Source organism: Populus alba, chromosome 16 (assembly GCF_005239225.2).
Source record: "Populus alba chromosome 16, ASM523922v2, whole genome shotgun sequence".
Taxonomy (NCBI): domain Eukaryota; kingdom Viridiplantae; phylum Streptophyta; class Magnoliopsida; order Malpighiales; family Salicaceae; genus Populus; species Populus alba.
The window spans coordinates 4,339,407-4,359,236 of NC_133299.1; the positions used below are offsets into that span (position 1 = coordinate 4,339,407).

At 34.8% G+C, this 19,830-nt stretch overlaps 2 protein-coding genes across 2 annotated transcripts; both read left to right on the forward strand.

Annotated features, from left to right (window-relative positions):
• The first annotated feature begins 8,649 nt into the window (after positions 1–8,649).
• Positions 8,650–10,378, forward strand: LOC118051321 (uncharacterized). Its single transcript, XM_035061938.2, has 3 exons — positions 8,650–9,122; positions 9,212–9,462; positions 9,758–10,378. The coding sequence occupies exons 1-3, from the start codon at positions 8,720–8,722 to the stop codon at positions 10,376–10,378; spliced, it is 1,275 nt and encodes a 424-aa protein (XP_034917829.1). The 5' UTR covers positions 8,650–8,719.
• Positions 10,379–15,861: 5,483 nt separating this feature from the next.
• Positions 15,862–18,697, forward strand: LOC118052555 (uncharacterized). Its single transcript, XM_035063555.2, has one exon. The coding sequence runs from the start codon at positions 16,420–16,422 to the stop codon at positions 18,502–18,504; it is 2,085 nt and encodes a 694-aa protein (XP_034919446.1). The 5' UTR covers positions 15,862–16,419; the 3' UTR covers positions 18,505–18,697.
• Positions 18,698–19,830: the final 1,133 nt, after the last annotated feature.

Consider the following 19,830-nt stretch of genomic DNA (forward strand, 5'->3'; position numbering starts at 1 on the left):
TTGCAGACCTTGATGAAAGGAGCTTGGCAGAACCCCATGTAGTTGAATGCGATTTTCTCTCTTATAACGCATTAATTCTTCCTCCACACATGTCATGGCCATGGAAAAATTAATTTGGAAAAGTTGGTTTTTCAGATTTGACTGTTCCTCCTTGGAGAATATGGACGCAAAATCCAAATTTTTTTTTGGATAAATGCTTCCCTTTTCAACCATGCAAATAGCAAAGTACATGGTCTTTTAGGTTCGGCGTGATAGTTACTTGGTCAAACCGAGGAATATATGGGCTCATTCTTATGAGAAAGACAGAGTAGAAAAGCAATGCTCCTTTTCAGCTTCTCAGAAATTGAACATGCACTGAAAGGGTAACCATGACAACTGACCAATCTGCCTGCAAGGAAACCGCTCCAATCTTCCCCATGTGAGAATTTCTTCTTCAAAGTATTCATTTCTGCAGTGAGTTCATGATCAGAGCAGAGTTTTTCTTGGTGAACGTACAAGTCAGCTGTGCCTTTTTTTCTCTGGAGGAAATTGATGAATATTAGCCCAATGATGCCCGTACCAATGAAGTTTCCTTGATATTTGATACCCTCAAGGCCAGACGAACACTGCAAGCACAATAAAGTACAAGAACAAATTGCAATAAGAAAAACAAAGTAGATTCTATTATCGTTTTCATTGACTATGGATTTAGCTATGGATGTATCAATGGATGACTAACTTGCGTGGATCGATGGTTATTGAATATGATCAAGAGGCGTGAGCAAGATATACAGCTAATTAGACTTGTTCTTCATGGAATTTGTAAGATCTCATGAATTTTGTTTTCTTAATTGCAAAGTAAAATCAGCAGGAGGATCAGAAGTGGGACTGCAAGACACGACGATTATATGTAGACAAATATGCCCATCAAATCCAATACATACAAGCGTAATTAAGCAGAGTACTCTTGTATCGGTTTGATGACAACTGCGTAATATTGGTCAACCAAATATTATTCAGATTGATATTAACTTCCCTGTTGTGGTATCTACGATTCTACAGTTCTACAGTTCTAAATTTTACAGGAGAATAAAATATAAGATCAGAAAATACAAGGAAATTTACTCCCTTATAGAAGTCCTAACATTTGTTTTTTCTACTTTAAGCTGGCAAGAACCTGTCTTTTGTATATCCTCGACTTCTCGTTCATTTGGCTTTAAACTTGCCAGAAAGTTGAACAAAATTAACTACAATTCTAACTTCTCATTCTTTGGAGAGTTTCTTTTGGCGAGATGCGCTTTCCGTAATTGGTAGCCACATCTGTAATTCTAGCTGTCCTCTGGGTTCTTGCTCTAGTACAGAGCCTTGATTTTCAGTTTCCAAACTTCACGGAATCAACTAGAAATCAACTTAAGTTGAGTTCCAATTCTAATATAGCCCATGACGCCATCCAAGCCACACCAGATTCTAATGGAATTTCTATGGATAACAGGGCTGGAAGGGCCTTGTACAGATGGCCATTCAGACTATGGAGCAACGGAGGGAAGAAAGCATCTTTCAATACAACCTTCGTGATTATTAGATTGAAAGGTTTTCATTCTTTGAGAGCACCTTTTTTAAAGTGAAATGAACACAGCTTTTAGTTTATACGGTGCTTGTAAGAATAGCATACATAAGTATGATTTTGAGATTTGAAAGAACTCCTTGTTTAAGAGGAAATTGGACTTTGTCATGTGAAATGAACTCCTTTTTAATTTATGCCCTACAGAATATGCAGAGGATTTTCTACTGTTTTTATTTAAAGTTGATTGTCAGGCACATCTACTTGCCCACATAGATCATCCATTGATTATGAACGAAGAGCAAGAATATCATGGTGAAGGAGTTATGTGCTCTATGTGCGAGGAGGCACTTGCACCCTCTTCACCTGCTGGCAAAGCCACCATCTCATTGCTCAAGATGCGTCTGTGACAAGAGTTTTGTTTGCCATTGTTGTTTCTGGGAATTTGACGATATCAAATGTGCTCTTCCACCATGCATTTTTGAACTTGAAGGTCAGGAACATCAAATTATTTGTCTAGCAAAGTAGCTTCAGTTGAAGATTGCCTGTCTCACTTGCAAAGCATGTGGCACTGATTTGTTGAAGATTATTACAATCAGACGTCATATCTGTTGCATTTCTTCATTCAGCTAACCCAGTCTCAGAAAATTTTCCCTGTGTTTAGAAAGTTTCACCAAAACAGTAAAGCTAAAAATGTCATCACAATTTCCTAGTAGATTTTCAACTTTGCTATGAGTTTTCAAAACATGATAAAAAGATATCTATTTTTTTATTTTGTTCAAGCAACACTGACATGGCAATAAGCTAGCGTTGCGCTGCTATGGATCATGGCGATTTGATTTGTTTTCCAATTTACAATTTAGTCAAATTCAAAGAAAACTTACACACAAAAAAAGGAAATAACCTGTTCAAAATCTAATTAGAAATAAACTTCATTTTGATATATGGAAACTGATTATAATGATAACTTGACCATTGAAACCTACAAACATAAATTTGTTAATAAAGAAATGCTAGGAAAACTCTTCATTATGATTTAATGTTATTTTAGTTTTTGCCGTTAACAAAAAAATGTATACATATATACAGAATTAGATTTGAAGAAGACGAGAGAGCAACCTCTTAACTACGAGATTAATTGATTAAGGAAAGGAAGAATGAAGAGAACTTCGGAATCAAATATAATTAGAGTCAAATATTTTTATAAACTCAAGTCTATATTGGAAACCAATATTATTCCTAATTGATTTAAATTCATGCCTCCTTTTATTCTTCCAAGTAAATAACACAGAAACCTCAAACCTGGTATTCTCTCAACATGTACATCACTATGCTGTCATCCTATACATATGTCATAAAGGTTAATTCCAATAATTAAAGGGTTGTGAAAACCCTACCTCTAACGTTTTTTTATTTCATCTTTTGCCTGGTTTCCAAATTGCAGACCTTGATGAAGGGAGCTTGGCAGAACCCCATGGAATTGAATGCGATTTTCACCCTTATATTGCATTAATTCTTCTTCCACACATGTCATAGAAGTCCTAACATTTTTTTCTCTAATTTAAGCTGGCAAGAACCTGTCTTTTGTATATCATTCATTTGGCTTTAAACTTGCCAGAAAGTTGCACAAAATTAACTACAATTCTAACTTCTCATTCTTTGGAGAGTTACTTTTGGCGAGATGCGCTTTCCGTAATTGGTAGCCACATCTGTAATTCTAGCTGTCCTCTGGGCTCTTGCTCTAGTACAGAGCCTTGATTTTCAGTTTCCAAACTTCACGGAATCAACTAGAAATCAACTTAAGTTGAGTTCCAATTCTAATATAGCCCATGACGCCATCCAAGTCACCCCAGATTCTAATGGAATTTCTATGGATAACAGGGCTGGAAGGGCCTTGTACAGATGGGCATTCAGACTATGGAGCAACGGAGGGAAGAATGCATCTTTCAATACAACCTTCGTACTCAATATACAAAACCAGACAGCTTCAAGTGGTGAAGGCTTAGCATTTATATTAACAGCAGATCCTGATGTTCCAGATGGAAGTGAAGGACAATGGCTTGGAATCGAAAATTCCACGTTAAATGGATCCATTGAAGCCAGGACAGTGGCAGTAGAATTTGACACCAGAAAAAGTCAATAAAAAACAAAATACAAAAAACAACCTGAATTAACTTCGGGTTAACCCGTTAAGTATTATTTTCCGATTATGAAAGCAAGACAACCTAGTAAAAAGTAAATCAAAATAAATTATGAAGCCTAATTCCCAATAAAAGATAAAATTAGGGAATATAACAATTAAAAAAACAAAAAAAAACCGAGTCAATCAGATTAACTTGTCAATCTCACGATCCAGGTCATGAGATTAGGACAATTCAATAAAAAAAATCCAATATTGAAAGACTCGTGACATGGATAATGAAACCGAGATAATCTCAAAGAAAATAAAAATAAACAATAACTCTATTTTAAACCTCGTTAGTCTGTCAAATCCAGAACTTTGATCGTAAGATAAGGATAATACTAAAAAAAACAAATTAAAAAGAATTATACAATTTATTTTCTATCCATTGAATGAGAAAATTTAAAAATTTATAAAAACTATAGAAAATCTTTGTTTTACTCTCTTAATACATTCTACTTTACGAAACAAGGAAAAAGAAAAAGAATAAACGAAGAAATTACTTGGTAGAGATAACCAAGAAATAGGTTTATCAAGGGAAGAACCTAATTTTTGTTCTAGATAAACTTCGTGAAGCCACTGTTTCGAATCACTATGGCTTGTAAGAGGATTTGTTGTGTATTCGCAAAGTGTTTCCTTTTTTTTTTTCTCATTAATTTTTTTGGTTACTTTTTTTTTTTCATTTCAATATTTACACGTTTAATTAATTTAGAATTGAATTTCATGATATATTTTATTTTTCTTTTTTTTCGAGTCTTCATGGTCTTTTAAAACATCATGGCATTAAATTTGTTTTTAATCTTACATAGAAGAATTGATCAGAAGCTTAAACCCCCTAGCTCTTGGGATCAAGTGGAGGAATGCTCAAGTAAAGATGAAATAAAGAGAAAAAACCATGTCCTTTGTTCTTCCATAACTACATAATTATCTTACAGTTTTTTCTTCTAACAGGTAGTGTAGGGATAAATCTCCTTTTTATAATGGTGATAAATAAGAGTTAGTAATAAAACATACAGTACTTTCAGACATAAGCATGATCAAGCAAACAGATGAATAATCAAGAACATAGTTAATAATTCTCCAGGAAAGAACATCTCAGACCACTTTCATAAGCACAGAGGTTATGCAATGCTTCAATCTTCAGTGCAAATTACAACAATATCTCACACCCTACCTGCTCCTAACTTAGTGTATTATATATGAAGGTTGCATTTGGCTGGTTTGTAGTGTTTTCTGTTAGATGAATTCACAAATGAATTCTTTCCAATCTTATCATATATCATGCAAGGAGGAGGGGGGCAATTGGAAGGAAAAGCTTGAGAGATGAGAAAATCCAAATAGCTGCACTGCCTAATATTGCCCACCACAGCTTACAAGTCAGTAATTGCAGTTTTAGCATCAGAATCTTTATCAGCAAGCTCATCAGGAAGAGGAATATCCTGCTAGTGCTGGTGCTTCTTGTAAAGCAGCATATCCTCGGGCCGTGCTAATTTTTTAAAGTATTTTTTATTTTTAAATATATCAAAATAATTTTTTTATTTTTTAAAAATTTATTTTAAATATCAGCACATCAAAATGATTAAAAAAATACATAAAAAATTAAATAAAAAATTCAATTTCTTTTTACATTAAATTGTTTTTTTATCTGACTTGTAAAATAGCATAGTACACTAACATATAGTTTTGTTAAACAAAAATTATAATGTTTTTTTTTATAAAAGGGTTGGATGAGTAATATTCCAACATCTTAAAAAAATTAAGTGTATTTTTAGAAAGTTAGTTCTCGATTTCTTATTTTCTTGAAATAAATTAGATAAAAATAATTAAAATAAAAGAGACAAAATAAAATATAAGACAAAGAAAAAGTTGTATTTAATAATAATATATAAGTTAGAGTAATTGTCTTTATACAAATAATATATGAAACCATAAAACTTATATGAAACAATAAATAATTAAGTTATTATATGAATATGAATTGATTTTAAATAATTAAGTTATTTGAAATAATAAACAATTAAAGGACATGAGAGGATGAGCTTGAAAATAGAAAGGAAACTCATGATCTTCCTCTACCTCCCTCTTTTCATTATAAAACCTAGAAATCCAAAGGCAATACTTTATGTAAGGGATGATAAAAGATGCTTATGAGTCGGCTTTTCAAAATGAAATGGTAATTTCTTCAAAGTCATGTGTAATTTGCTTTAGATATATTGATTTACGATTTTGGTAATTAAAGTATACTTTAATTACCGTATAATTTCAATGTTTAGAGGTGCTCTGATGGACAATAAAATATATATACAAGTACTTATTGATTTATGATTTTAGTAATTAAAGGATTTTACCAATAGACTTTTTAACGTTTAGGTACCTCTAATGTAGAGTGCTGACACCCATGGGCAAATGAGTAATATAAGAAGTTGAGGAGACCCAACTCAAGTCAACGAGTCTTCTTCTCCAACCAGAAAAGACATGGGAAAGTGTCTTCTTATTCACATGCTTGAACAATCTCATCCGTACGAATAGAGGAGCTTGTAGCTTTCCTCGTGATCTTCTTCCCCCCTCTTCCTTACAGCTAACACCCTTCCTTTCTTTTTGGGCCTCTTTGAATTTTAAGTCCTTTGAATTATTTTTCGTTTCGGCTATTTTTTTTTTTATGACCTTGGGTGTCCGGGCCAGTTTACGCGCACCACAACTAATCTCAGGGCTTACTGAACATCCTGCAAGTCCAATAAGCAGGTAAGGCACCATGGAGGTGACAAGCTGGTACTCTTAAGGATCGAACTCGGGACAGTCGCAAAACAAGCCTTACAGTTAACCAGTGAGCTAGACCCTCAAGTGTCATTTCGGCTATCTTTAGTAAATGGGAAGAAGGAAGAAAATGCTACCCCAGCAATTGATTGGTATCCGATCGTAATGGGAAATCATTGTGTTCTGGAACTCGTTGGTTGATCTGTAATGTAGCAGTAAGCAGCTGTAATTATTTAATTAGCCGTCGGTGAAGAAGTCGAGTTTCAGTTCAGAAGGTGAGGTATTGAATTCTAGTAGCACTCAACTTTTATTTGCCTTTCCATTTCGATAACATATATATTCGGCAGCTTCAATTTGGCCTACCTAAGTCTTGCCCTGGCTTAACAACCCTCATTTCCTGCTGTCTTCTGAAAGAGTCAGAGACATGGAGGTTGAACATTTTAGCCACCCATATCATCCATTGATCCTCATTAATCAAGTTCTCGAATATAGTGGTGAACTAGTTAATTGCTCTACTACTAAAAAATGGGGTTATTAGCATCTGAATTTAACAACGGATAATTCTGTTGCTAAATTCAGTAACAGATTTGCGACGGATTAAACATATATTGTTTTTTTAATATCAACAACGAATTTTAACAAAAATCAACGGAAAATCCATTGCAAACTTTACATTGAATTTAGCAACGGAAAATCCGTTCCTAATTAAAAAAATAATTATTTAAATTTTAATATAAATCCATTGCCTCGTTTCATGTGTTGTTTTCTTTGTTATTTACTCCACCTTTGTTGAGCAGCTCTATCATTCATGAGAGAGAGAGAGAAAGAGAGAGAGAGAGAGAGAGAGAGAGCATCAAGCTATTTTACCATAACAGGAAGGAGGGTAGGTCTGTAGAAGATGTATGGAGATGGAAAGGAGGCATCTTAGCATCTGGGTTTGCTGATCAGAGAAGGTAAGAATAATTAACAAGGAGAAGGGTTCGCTCTCATTTTCTGTGCTCTCTTTGTTCATGTTACTTCCCATCCCATAATTTATTTCCTTTCAAGCTGCTCCTTCCTTTTCCTTTTCAGATGAGGAATGGATGAGATGCACAAAATTGCAAAAACCTATGTACGTTATGTTGGATTTCAAAGCTGCTCCTTCCTTTTCCTTTTCAAAGCTGCTCCTGTCACAAGAACAAAACCAACCTTGCCTCTCCTGTCAACATCTCTCGATCTTTCTTCTGTTATGTTGGATTCTATGTACGTTGGTTTTTCTTCATCTACTGGAGCAGTGGCTAGCAGCCACTATATTCTGGGGTGGAGCTTCAACAGAGGTGGACAAGCTCAAAGTCTTGACGTGTCACAGGTCACCAGCAGATGGGGTTTGAGATTTTGGAGCTCGAAGAAATAATTTTGAAAAATGTTGCAGATAGTAGAAATTTTGAAAAATAATTTTGTACTACCTGCACAAATACATTGATCGATCGTTCTTGAGTCTTCAGTTTTTGGCGAATAAACTAAGTCAGCGTTGAGTTATTGCTGTACAGCTACTACTGGCATTCCTAGCCTGTGCTGAGCATGTCATCATTACTGTCATCCAGTAATCCAGCTCTTTTATCCGGACAATCCACACAAAACTAAATCCGTTGCTAAAATGAGCAACGGAGAATCCGTTGCTAGTTTTGCAACGGAAAATCCGTTGCTTACAATGAGCAACGGATTTTCCGTTGCTGTGAACGGATAAGCAACGGATAAATCCGTTGCTAAAAAATCAGTAACTATATATTTGCATCTGCTGATTCCGTTGCTAAATTATTTTAGCAACGGATTTTAATATTATTTGCAACGGAGTAGTTCGTTGCTAATTACTATATTTTTTAGTAGTATCTGGATGCGAGGGACCTATATGTGGTCCTTGCTACAGTTGCACCTCTTGCTCCTTCTTTCTCCATAAGACATGCGCCGAGCTGCCCCGTGAGATCAAGCGGCGCATTCATCCTAGACACCCTCTCCATCTACTGGCAAAGTCACCATATGAAGGAGGATACGAATGCGATCGGTGCGGCAAAATTTTCGAGAGTTTTGTTTACCATTGTTCTTTCTGTAAGTTTGATCTAGATATCAAATGTGCTTTTCAACCGGGTTTTTTGGAAGTTGATAGTCAGGCACATCATTTTGCCCACAAGGATCACCCATTGATTTTGAATGAAGAGCAAGAATATCATGGTGAAGGAGTAAAGTGCTTCGTGTGCACGGAACCAATGTCTGGTCCTAGCTATAGTTGCATTTCTTGCAACTTCTTTCTTCACAAGAAGTGTGCTGAGCTACCCCCGGAGATCAAGAGGCACATTCATCCAGAACACCCTCTTCGTCTACTGCCAAATCATGATACGATGTGTGATTTTTGCAACGAAACTTGCTATGAGAGTTTTGTTTACTGCTGTCTTGTGTGCGAATTCAACCTCCATATCAAATGTGCTTTTCCACCGTGCGTTTATGCAGCTGATCAGGATCAAAGGCATCTATTTAGACGCCTACTGAATCCACTTTCATTCAAATCAATCTCCTTCACCTGCAATGCATGTGGCACAGATGGAGATGGCTCCCCTTTCATGTGCACCTTGTGCCATCTCGTGGTCCACGAAGAATGCATTTCATTGCACTGCACCATCATCCCCAAATCATCCACACATATCAACTTCAACAATGCATCGAATCTATAAACAGGTACTGTGGAATTTGCCTTCGGGAAGTTGACTCAAATTACGGAGTTTACTATTGCCCGGACTGTGACTTCGTTGCACACGTGAATTGTAGTAGAGAATATGGGGATTCTGCAACAGAGATTGTGGTAGAAAATGAAGAAGAGCAAAGTGTGGCTGTTGATGATCAATCCATGGAACCTAGCTTTCGCGTTGTCCGTGAGATCAAGCATGGAGAGGAGAGAATAATTGAAGAGATCAAACATTTCAGTCATCAACATAACCTAATCTTTACTGACAAGGTTGATGATGATCTAAAGTGTGATGGGTGCATGTTACCAATCTCAACTCCATTTTATAGTTGTGCCGGTTGTAATTTCTTTCTCGACAAAACCTGCTTAGAATTACCCAGGCAAAAAAAGTGGCAATATCACGAAAAACAACTGATTCTTTTATATAACCTATGGGAACATGATCTGTACAAGTGTAGTGTGTGCAAGCAATATTTTCGTGGGCTCAGCTACTGTTGTGTTATATGTGGACTCTGGATTGATGTCTGATGCTTCAAATCATTGAAATATTCTTTTAAACACGGAGGTCATGATGAGCATCCCCTTTATCTTCCAGCGGGCAGAAAGAGTATTCTCCGTTGCAATATTGGAGGTCGCGGGGCTCCCCCTTGGCTTGCAGATGACGGAGAGAATATTCCCCATTGCAGTGGTTGTTGTCACCGAAGAATCAAAGGTATTTTTTAAATGTGCGGTTTGCGATTTGAAGCTGGGTATGAAATGTGCTACACTGCCATACAAAGCAAGACACGAGTATGATGACCATCCTCTCTTCCTCACCTACATTAATCAAAATGACTACCAGCCTTCCTGCTTAATTTGTGAAAAAGATAGAGACCCCAAGCTCTGGTTCTACCGTTGTGAGGAATGCGACTTCGATGCTCATCCAGATTGTGCTCTCGTGAAATACCCATATTTCAAGGCAGGGGGGTTCGAACATATCCTAAACACCCTCACCCTCTTGCTTTGGTCGACAAGACAGGAGATTATGCAGCATGCGATATCTGTGGTGAGCCTTGCGATGACTTGGCCCTTGAATGTACTGATCCTAACTGCAGTTTTATCGTCCACAGGAAAAGAAGGCAATGCTGGATGCCATTATGGTAATTGGATTGCAGTTGTTGGCTTTTTTTTTATTTTTGGGTTATGATTGTTGGCAGTTGCTAGACAGAGGATTATTATCTCTGTTTCTTTTTACGCGTATGAGATCGCTTTTTTTTGTCTGAGCAATGGATGCTATTTTATTAAAATTGGAAATGAAATATTTTATTTTAATAAAAATAATTGGTAGTTTGTTGTTTCTTTTGAGCCTTCGTAGTGACAAAGATGCCTGAGCCACCATTTGTTTTAGCTTAGCAGGAAGCTCTCGATCCTCTCCATAAATTCCGCTTTTACATATTGCTTCCTGAAGTTCAGGAAACAACACGGTATTGGTGACGCGGTCTCTAATAATAAATAAATGTATTTAAATAATATTTAAAACAAATACCTTAGGAGCATTCGACAGCTTTGTCCTTTAATAAGATATAATAGTTTTGATATCCGCGCAATGCTGCGGGTCATTTTTTTATATATAAAATATTAAAAATAAATAAAAATTTAAAAATCTTGGGTTTTTCTGCAAAGTTATACCCAAGAATCTTGGGTTTGACTGCAACGTCTGACCTAAGAGTAATATTTATAATATTAATAATAAAATTTAACTTGCATGACCCAAATTTAAGTGAGCCTGACTATAACACCGGACCCAAGAATATTGGATCTGGATTTGACTATAAGGTCGTGTAATTAAAATTTTGATAATTAAATAGATTAATTAAAAAAAAGAAAAAAATCAACAGAAAGGAAAAAACTAATGAAGAAAAAGAAAAAAAATTAAATTAATTGGGTTAACCCTTTAAACCAGGTTATCCCATAAAACATGGGATTTGCGTCATGAAAGTTTGATAACTAAATAGAAAAAAACAATGACGGGTTTACCCAGAATTAACCGAGTTAACCCCTCAAACCAAGTTAACCCATCAAGCTCAGGATACGTGTCATGAAAATCTGATAATTAAATAGAAAGAAAATTAACTTTAACAAACTAAACTAAATGAAAAAAATAATTCGTCAAATCAGGTTAACCCATCAAACCCGAGATTCGTATCATAAAAATATGATAATGAAATAAAAAAAATTAACATTAACAAACTAAATCAAACAAAAAAAATTATTTAAAAAAAATTAAAAAGAAAAAACAAAAGAAAAAAACAGTCATATAATATAATACAATATATAATAATAATTATAATGAAAAAACGTAAGGAAAGCTAAAGCTTAATTCTCAATCAACTCAATATTAAAAAATAAATTTAACAAAGATAATTTAAAAAATAAATATGTGGGGGAAACACTGCAGCCAAACAAAAATCATGTAAGGGAAACACTGTAGTAATCCACAGTGTTTTTTTTTTTTTAAAAAAAGCTACAAAGCCAAGTTCTCAACCAGCTTAATATATATAAAAAACCGAGATCCGTGTAATAAAAGTATGATAACTGAATTAATTTTTTTTTTTCACATTAACAAACTAAATTGAACAAAAAAAATTCATTAAAAGAAAAAAAAACACAAAGAAAAAAGCAAAAAAAAAAAACCCATGGGCAAAACGGGAAAAAAAACAAAAACAAAAAAGTCAAGTGTTTTACTGTGTGCACAGTAATAAATTATATGTAAAAAATAGAAGAAACAAAAGCGAGGAAAAAAAAAAACAAAGCTGCTACAGTGAAAAACCCACGCGTTTTTAAAAAAAAAAAATCTACTATAGTGAAAAACCCATGTGTTAAAAAAAAAACATGTACAAAAAAACAAAAAGAAAAAAAAAAAGCTGCTATAGTTAAAAAACATTTAAAAAAAAAAAAAAAAAAAAAAAAAAAAACTGCTACAGAAAAAAAAACTAAAAACGAAAAAAAAAAGCCACGGAAGAAAAAACTGCAAAAAAAAACTTTAGCTACAGTGAAAAAGCTATGCATTTTAGAGTTCTTATTAACCTTTCAAACCAGGATAGCCCGTCAAACATTAGATTCGCGTTATGAAAGTTTAATAACTAAATAGAAAAAAAAAAATTAACAGATTAACCCATAATTAACTGAGTTAACCTGTCAAGTTTGGAATACGTGTCATGAAAGTCTGATAATTAAATTGAAAGAAATTTAACATTAACAAACTAAACTAAATAAAAAAATTAATTAAAAAAAATTAAAAAAAAAATATCTAGTTAACTCTAATATAAAATACTTACGCCTATAGATTTTTAACGTTTAGATACCTCTAATGTAAAATACTTACACCCATAGGCAAATGAGTAATATAGGAAGTTGAGGAAACCCAGCAAAAGTCAACGAGTCTTCTTCTCCAAGAAAAGAGGGGAAAGTGTCTTCTTATGCACATACTTGAAGAGCCTCATCCGCACAAATAGAGGAGCCTGTAGCTTTCCTCGTGATCTTCTACCCACCTCTTCCTTACGGGTAACACGCTTCCTTCCTTTTCGGGTTTCTTTGAATCTTGGGTCCTTTGAGTTATTTTTCGTTTCGGCTCTGTGTTCCATAATCTTTGATAAAGGGGAAGAGGGAACAAAAATGCTTCCCCAGCAATTTACAAAGTTCCCATCTTTATGGTAATTCACTGTGTTCTGTGATCTCAATTGTTGATCAGTACTGTAGCAGTAAGCAGCTGAATTTATTTAATTAGCCGTCGGAGAAGAGGTCAATTTTCAGGTTAGAAGGTGAGGAGTTGAATACTAGGAGGAGAAGATAATATGGAGTTCAAAACTTAATATATAGTCCAAGACTATTAGGGCACGCCCTGTCAGTCTTTCAGTAATAATTATCGTTGAATGACTGTCCTCCTCAGTTTAGAACACCAAGTTATCTCCATGTATCTATCTCTCTTTGTTTCTTGATGAAATTCGGTAGACTTGCAGGATGGTGCTTCCGCGATGTATATGTCGTTGGTTTTCCATATCTTTTGCACTAGGAAAGCCATATATGGGCTAGGGTTAGGTATAGAGCCATGACTAAATGTTCTGAGGCTGTAAACACTTGAAAATAACATCTGCAATATAGTACACCCTTGGGCATGTGGGATTTGTTTTTGGTCTAGGGACTTTGAACATTATTGGAGGCACAAATTTAATACATGATGTGTACCTGATCTGAAGCAGAATCTTTATCTTTGATTATGATCTATAAAGTAAGAGTTGTCAATTGCTCTCTTGCACGCATGCAACCGTCAATGGTCCCAGATTGAATAACACATGTAACGGTCAATGCTTCAAGGATGATGATATCTAAAGCCAAACGATCTCCGTGTTCTGTTCTTTGTGGAGTCAGATTGAACACAAGATTGCCATTCGAGACTTCATTTTCAATCTGTTTCATGAACTGTAAATGCTCGATGAATGATTGAAATCATGCTTGAACTTGACAACTCCATTGTTTAGTCACTTTCCAGATCATGCATCTAGAGATTGTTACGTTTTTTCTGGTTACTGCTTTCTCTGAGTCCTAACAGTAATCGAACTGAGTCAACTCCTCCTCCTTGCACAGCCTGTGTTAGCCGGTTGACTAACTGATGCGGTATCTGGAATTGCAGGAGTTTTCATACAGTTAATTAGATTTTTAATTTCTTGTAATATATAGTATGGCGTACTAAACATGTTATTCACTATTGATGTGTATTTGGAATTAAAAAAGGGTTAGTGATTTCTAATTGATCGATACTCTTAACCCGGAAAAAACAATGCAGGAGCTAGAACTGTAGTCGCTTTCATATAATCATGATTTTTCTTTTAATAGTTTATTTACATAATATATTATGGTGATATATAGTTAAATTTTAATTATTTTTAAAAAACAAGGATTTATTTTACCTAGAGTTTTACTAGTATTTAAAGGAATGCTACTATTGTTAAAAAAAATTAATAACTTTGGTATTTTAATAGTTTTATAAAGAATTTAATTTTTTTTTTCTAGCTAAAACCAGACGATGGCTGTGGTAGATATCTCTTGCCTCTCTTTTTCCCTACATCACTAACTCTTACCTATGGCCAACACCTATAGCTCGGCCTGTTTTCTCTTAATCCAAACCCTATTTTACTAACGTGGGCCAGGCTCTAATCTCTTAGAAAGGTTTGGAAAAGCTAGCCTAACCCATCATACAGGAAACCCATAATTAAAAAACTCTATCTTTTCCCATCATCACCACCCACTAACTATTATTACTGTGATCAAAATCTTATTACATGTTTTTCATTAAAAAAAAATTATTTTAAATTAAATATTTTTTAGTATTTTTAAATTATTTCTATGTATTGATATCAAAAATAAATTTTAAAAAATAATATATATATATATATATTATTTTAATATATTTTTAAATAAAAAATATTTTAAAAAACAACATCTATCACACTCTAAAAAAAATAATAAGAGTATAGTATTCTTGTTATTGCTATTTCAAAAATTTAAGATTTAAAGGATCACCATCTTGTATGTTAATTATTTGTGATGAGACGATTAGATAATAAAATGCCAAAACTGAATAAGGGAAGGAACGAAAAAAAACAAAAAAAACCCATCGAATAGACTAGCATCATTTTCGTTTTAGTATTTTTCAAGGCTAAAATAGACTATATGGCCTGTTTGTTTTTCGAGGTTGTCGTTGTCATCAACAATAATAATTATTAATATTAATATTATTATTAACAAAAAAAAAAAAAAAGAAGTTAAAAGAGATGATGTTTTTTTTGTTTGTTTTTAAATTAAATTATATTTTTAGTCATTTCTCACATAGGTCAAGTCTAAGAGAGTGTTTGGGAGTGTGGTAGCTGTTGCTTTTCAAATAGCTTTTCGTGCTGAAAAGTATGCCAATAATGTTTTTTTAATTTTTAAAAATCATTTTTGATATCAGCACATCAAAACGATCCAAAAAGTACAAACAGCACTCAATTTTAACAAAAAAAAAAGAAAAAAATTTCAAAATTTATCAAAAAACTGGTTGAAACTCAGCCCAAAACGGGCTCTAAGACCCCTTCAATGTTTTCAGGCTGATGATTGGTTTGCTTGATAATGTCAAGCCCAATTGTAATTATTTTGGCCCATTTATTGTTCATAAGAATCCCTTGTTCATGTCTTGAGGCCCATTTCAAATTCGAGCAGAGAACCAAACTGATATTATTCCCTTTCACATATGCTTATCTACATAATAAATCCATTCGACATCCTTTGATCTTCATCCTGCTACCAGAAAAATAATTGTATTTTTACACCCCTCTTGTCAACTAATCATTTATAATATTTGAAAATTAGGTTTTTTACATTAAGAATAGTGTGGGGCAGTAACATATAGTTTTGTTAAACACAAACTATAATATATTTTTTTTAAAAAAAGAGGTGGATGATAGGTCATCCAACCCCTTAAAAATATAAGTGTATTTTTAGAGAGTTAGTTCTCAATTTCTTATTGTCTTGAAATAAACTTGAAATACTATTTTTTATTTCATTAATAACTTATTATATGGACATGATCCATTAACTAAGCAATGGACCAATCCAATAGAATACTAAGTAATGGACCGATCCAGTAATAAGAAGTTGAGGAGACCCACCTCAAGTCATCGAGCCTTCTTCTCCAACCAGAAAAGTAAAGATTCTTCTTAGTTCTTATTCACATGCTGCAATAATATCATCTGCACAAATAGATAGCTTTCCTCGTGATCTTCTACCCGCCTCTTCCTTACAGGTAACACCCTTCCTTCCTTTTTGGGCTTCTTTGAATCTTGGGTCCTTTGAATTATTTTTCGTTTCGGTTCTCTGTCCCATAATCTTTGATAAAGGGGAAGAGGGAAGAAAAATGCTTCCCCAGCAATTGATTGGTATCCGATCTTAATGGGAAATCACTGTGTTCTGGATCTCCTGGGCTGATCTGTAATGTAGCAGGAAGCAGCTGTAATTATTTAATTAGCCGTCGTCGGTGAAGAGGTCGAGTTTCAGTTCAGATGGTGAGGTATTGAATAATAGTAGCACTCAACTTTTATTTGCCTTTCCATTTCGATAACACATATATTCGGCAGCTTCAATCTGGCCTCCCTAAGTCTTACCTCAGCTCAACACCCCTCATTGCCTGCTCTGTCCTCTGAGAGAGCCAGAGACATGGAGGTTGAACATTTTAGCCACCCAGATCATCCATTGATCCTCATTAATCAAGTTCTCGAATATAGTTGCGAACTAGTTATTTGCTCTGGATGCGAGGGACCAATATGGGGTCCTTGCTACAGTTGCACCTCTTGCTACTTCTTTCTTCATAAGACATGCGCCGAGCTGCCCTGTGAGATCAAGCGCCTCATTCATCCTAGACACCCTCTCCATCTACTAGAAAAGCCACCATCTCATTACACAAAATGCGTTTGTGATCGGTGCGACAAAACTTGCAAGAGTTTTGTTTACCATTGTTCTTTCTGTAAGTTTGATCTAGATATCAAATGTGCTTTTCCACCGGGTTTTTTGGAGGTTGATAGTCAATTTGCCCACAAGGATCATCCATTGATTTTGGATGAAGAGCAAGAATATCATGGTGAAGGAGTTACGTGCTCTGTGTGCAAGGAACCAATGTCGGGTCCTAGCTATAGGTGCACTCCTTGCAACTTCTTTCTTCACAAGAAGTGTGCTGAGCTACCCCCGGAGATCAAGAGGAGGCACTTTCATCCAGAACACCCTCTTGTTCTACTGCCAAATGAAGATGTGATCTGTGATTTTTGCAACGAAACTTGCTATGAGAATTTTGTATACTGTTGTTTTGTTTGTGAATTCACCCTCCATATCAAATGTGCTTTTCCACCGTGCATTGATGCAGCTGATCATAATCACTTTAGACGCCTACTGAATCCACTTTCACTAAAATCAATCTCCTTCACTTGCAATGCATGTGGCACAGATGGAGATGACTCCCCATTTGGGTGCACTATGTGCCAACTCGTGGTCCACAAAAAATGCATTTCATTGCCACGCACCCTTAAAACGGCACTGCACCATCATCCCCAAATCATCCACACCTATCATCCTCAACAATGTATCAAATCTATAAACAAGTACTGTGGAATTTGCCGTCGGGAAGTTGATACAGAATACGGAGTTTACTATTGCCCAGACTGTGACTTTGTTGCACACGTGAATTGTAGCAGAGAATTTGGAGATTATGAAACAGAGACTGCAGGACAAAGTGTGACTGTTGATGATCAATTCATGGAACCTAGCTTTCGCGTTGTCCGTGAGATCAAGCATGGAGAGGAGAGAATAATTGAAGAGATTGAGCATTTCAGTCATCAACATAACCTAATCCTTAATGACAAGGTTGATGATGATCTAAAGTGTGATGGGTGCATGTTACCAATCTCAACTCCATTTTATAGTTGTGCTAGTTGTAATTTCTTTCTTGACAAAACCTGCATAGAATTACCCAGGCGAAAAAAGTGGCAAAATAACGAAAACCGACTGATTCTTTCATGGAGCCCAGGGGAACATTATCTGTTCTCCTGTGTTGTGTGTAAGCAATATTTTCGTGGGCTCAGGTACACATGTGATATGTGTGAACTCAGCATTGATGTCCGATGCTTCAAATCAATATTGAAAGATTCCACTAAACATGGAGGTCATGAGCATCCCCTTTATCTTCCAGCGGGCAGAAAGAGTATTCTCCGTTGCAATATTGGAGGTCGCAGGGCTCCCCCTTGGGTTGCAGATGACGGAGAGATTATTCCCCATTGCAGTGGCTGTTGTGTCACCGAAGAATCAAAGGTATTTTTAAAATGTGCGGTTTGCGATTTCAAGCTGGGTATGAAATGTGCTACACTGCCATACAAAGCAAGACACGAGTATGATGACCATCCTCTCTTCCTCACCTACATTAATGAAAATGACTACCAACCTTCCTGCATAATTTGTGAAAAAGATAGAGACCCCAAGCTCTGGTTCTACCGTTGTGAGCAATGCGACTTCGATGCTCATACAGAATGTGCTCTCGGGAAATACCCATATGTCAAGCTTGGGGGGGTTCGCACATATCGTAATCACCCTCACCCTCTTGCTTTGGTAGACAAGACAGGGGATTATCGTCCACAGGGATGCGTTGCTTGTGGTGAGCCTTGCGATGACTTGGCCCTTGAATGTACTGATCCTAACTGCAGTTTTATCGTCCACAGGCAAAGAAGGCAATGCACTGATCCATTATTCAAGCAGTAATTGGATTGCAGTTGTTGGGTTTTTTCTTATTTTTGGGTTATGATTGTTGGGGTGAATGGTTAGCTTCATGCATATTATCTCTGTTTCTATTTTCGCATATCAGATCACTTTTTTTTCTCTTTTTTTTACTGAACAATAAAAGATGCTATTTCATTAAAACTGTCAATGTAGTTTGTTGTTTCTTTGTGCCTTCGTAAGTGACGAAGATGTCTGACCTTCCACCATTTTTTTTTGCTTAGCAGGAAGCTCTCCATAAATTCTGCTTTTACATTTTTGTTATAGATTTTATTGTAAATGCATAAAAATATTGTCATAAAAAATAACACTTATCTAAATGATATCAATTATTTTCATTCAAATATTTAATTTTTATTTCCTTAACACAATCAAATAATAAATAAATGTATTTAAATAATATTTAAAACGAAGACCTCAAGGGCATTCCATAGCTTTGTCCTTTAATAAGATATCTCATGAAAAAGTAAGTTAATTTATGTTTTTGGTAATTTTCTTCTTAAGAAGAATAAAAATAAGAATAACAATAATCCTCCATCTTTGTTTATCTAATTTCAAAACCACGAAGGGATTTAGAGGCCCAAATCCTAAAAAAAAAAAAAAAAAACTAAATAGAAAAAAAATTATAAATCAACTAATAAAATATTAAGTCTAGATATTTTTTTGGTTTTATTTGAAAGTCTTGTTGATTTTAAATGATTACAAAATTCTAATTTTATAGAAAATAAAGCTTTTAAAATCTTCTAATAAAATTTGAGTTGGATTAAGATAAAAATAAAAAAAATTATGCCCTTTACAAGATTGCTTATTTTTTAAAAAAATTATCATATATTAATCTTGTCTCCAATTCAAATTGTTGTTGCTTCAATTTCGCAAGTATCAAATTAAAAATCTCAAACCTTTTGCACGTGCGGGCAACATTCCCAGCCTTCTCGGTATTAAGAGTTCTTATGGCAGTTTATGACAGCTTTATTGTCATAATACAACTTCGTTGGCATATTCATAGGCATTCACAGTTCTTCAAGAATTCTCTTCAGTCATAACATTTCACAAACTCCATTTTCATAACTTTATATTCTACTTAAGCGCTGCTTCTTACAACCATATTTTGTTTTTTACTTTGCCAAGTAACCATAATTCCCCAGATTTAAGTACAATATTCTAATATAGATCCTCTATCAATGACTAAACCTGCCCAATCATTACAACCATATTTTGTATTTTACTTTGCCAAGTAACCATTTTTTTGTAATGAACCGGCTTTATTTAAAAATTTCTCAAAAAATAAAATTGCGTTGAACAAATTAATAA

Excerpts from the sequence above, each read along its gene's own strand:
- LOC118051321 (XM_035061938.2), top strand. The coding sequence starts at position 8,720 with ATGTCTGGTCCTAGCTATAGTTGCATTTCTTGCAACTTCTTTCTTCAC. Across the intron at positions 9,123-9,211 it reads AGAATGCATTTCATTGCACT|TTGACTCAAATTACGGAGTT; the intron begins GCACCATCATCC and ends GCCTTCGGGAAG. Across the intron at positions 9,463-9,757 it reads ACCTAATCTTTACTGACAAG|GTCATGATGAGCATCCCCTT; the intron begins GTTGATGATGAT and ends TTAAACACGGAG.
- LOC118052555 (XM_035063555.2), top strand. The coding sequence starts at position 16,420 with ATGGAGGTTGAACATTTTAGCCACCCAGATCATCCATTGATCCTCATT.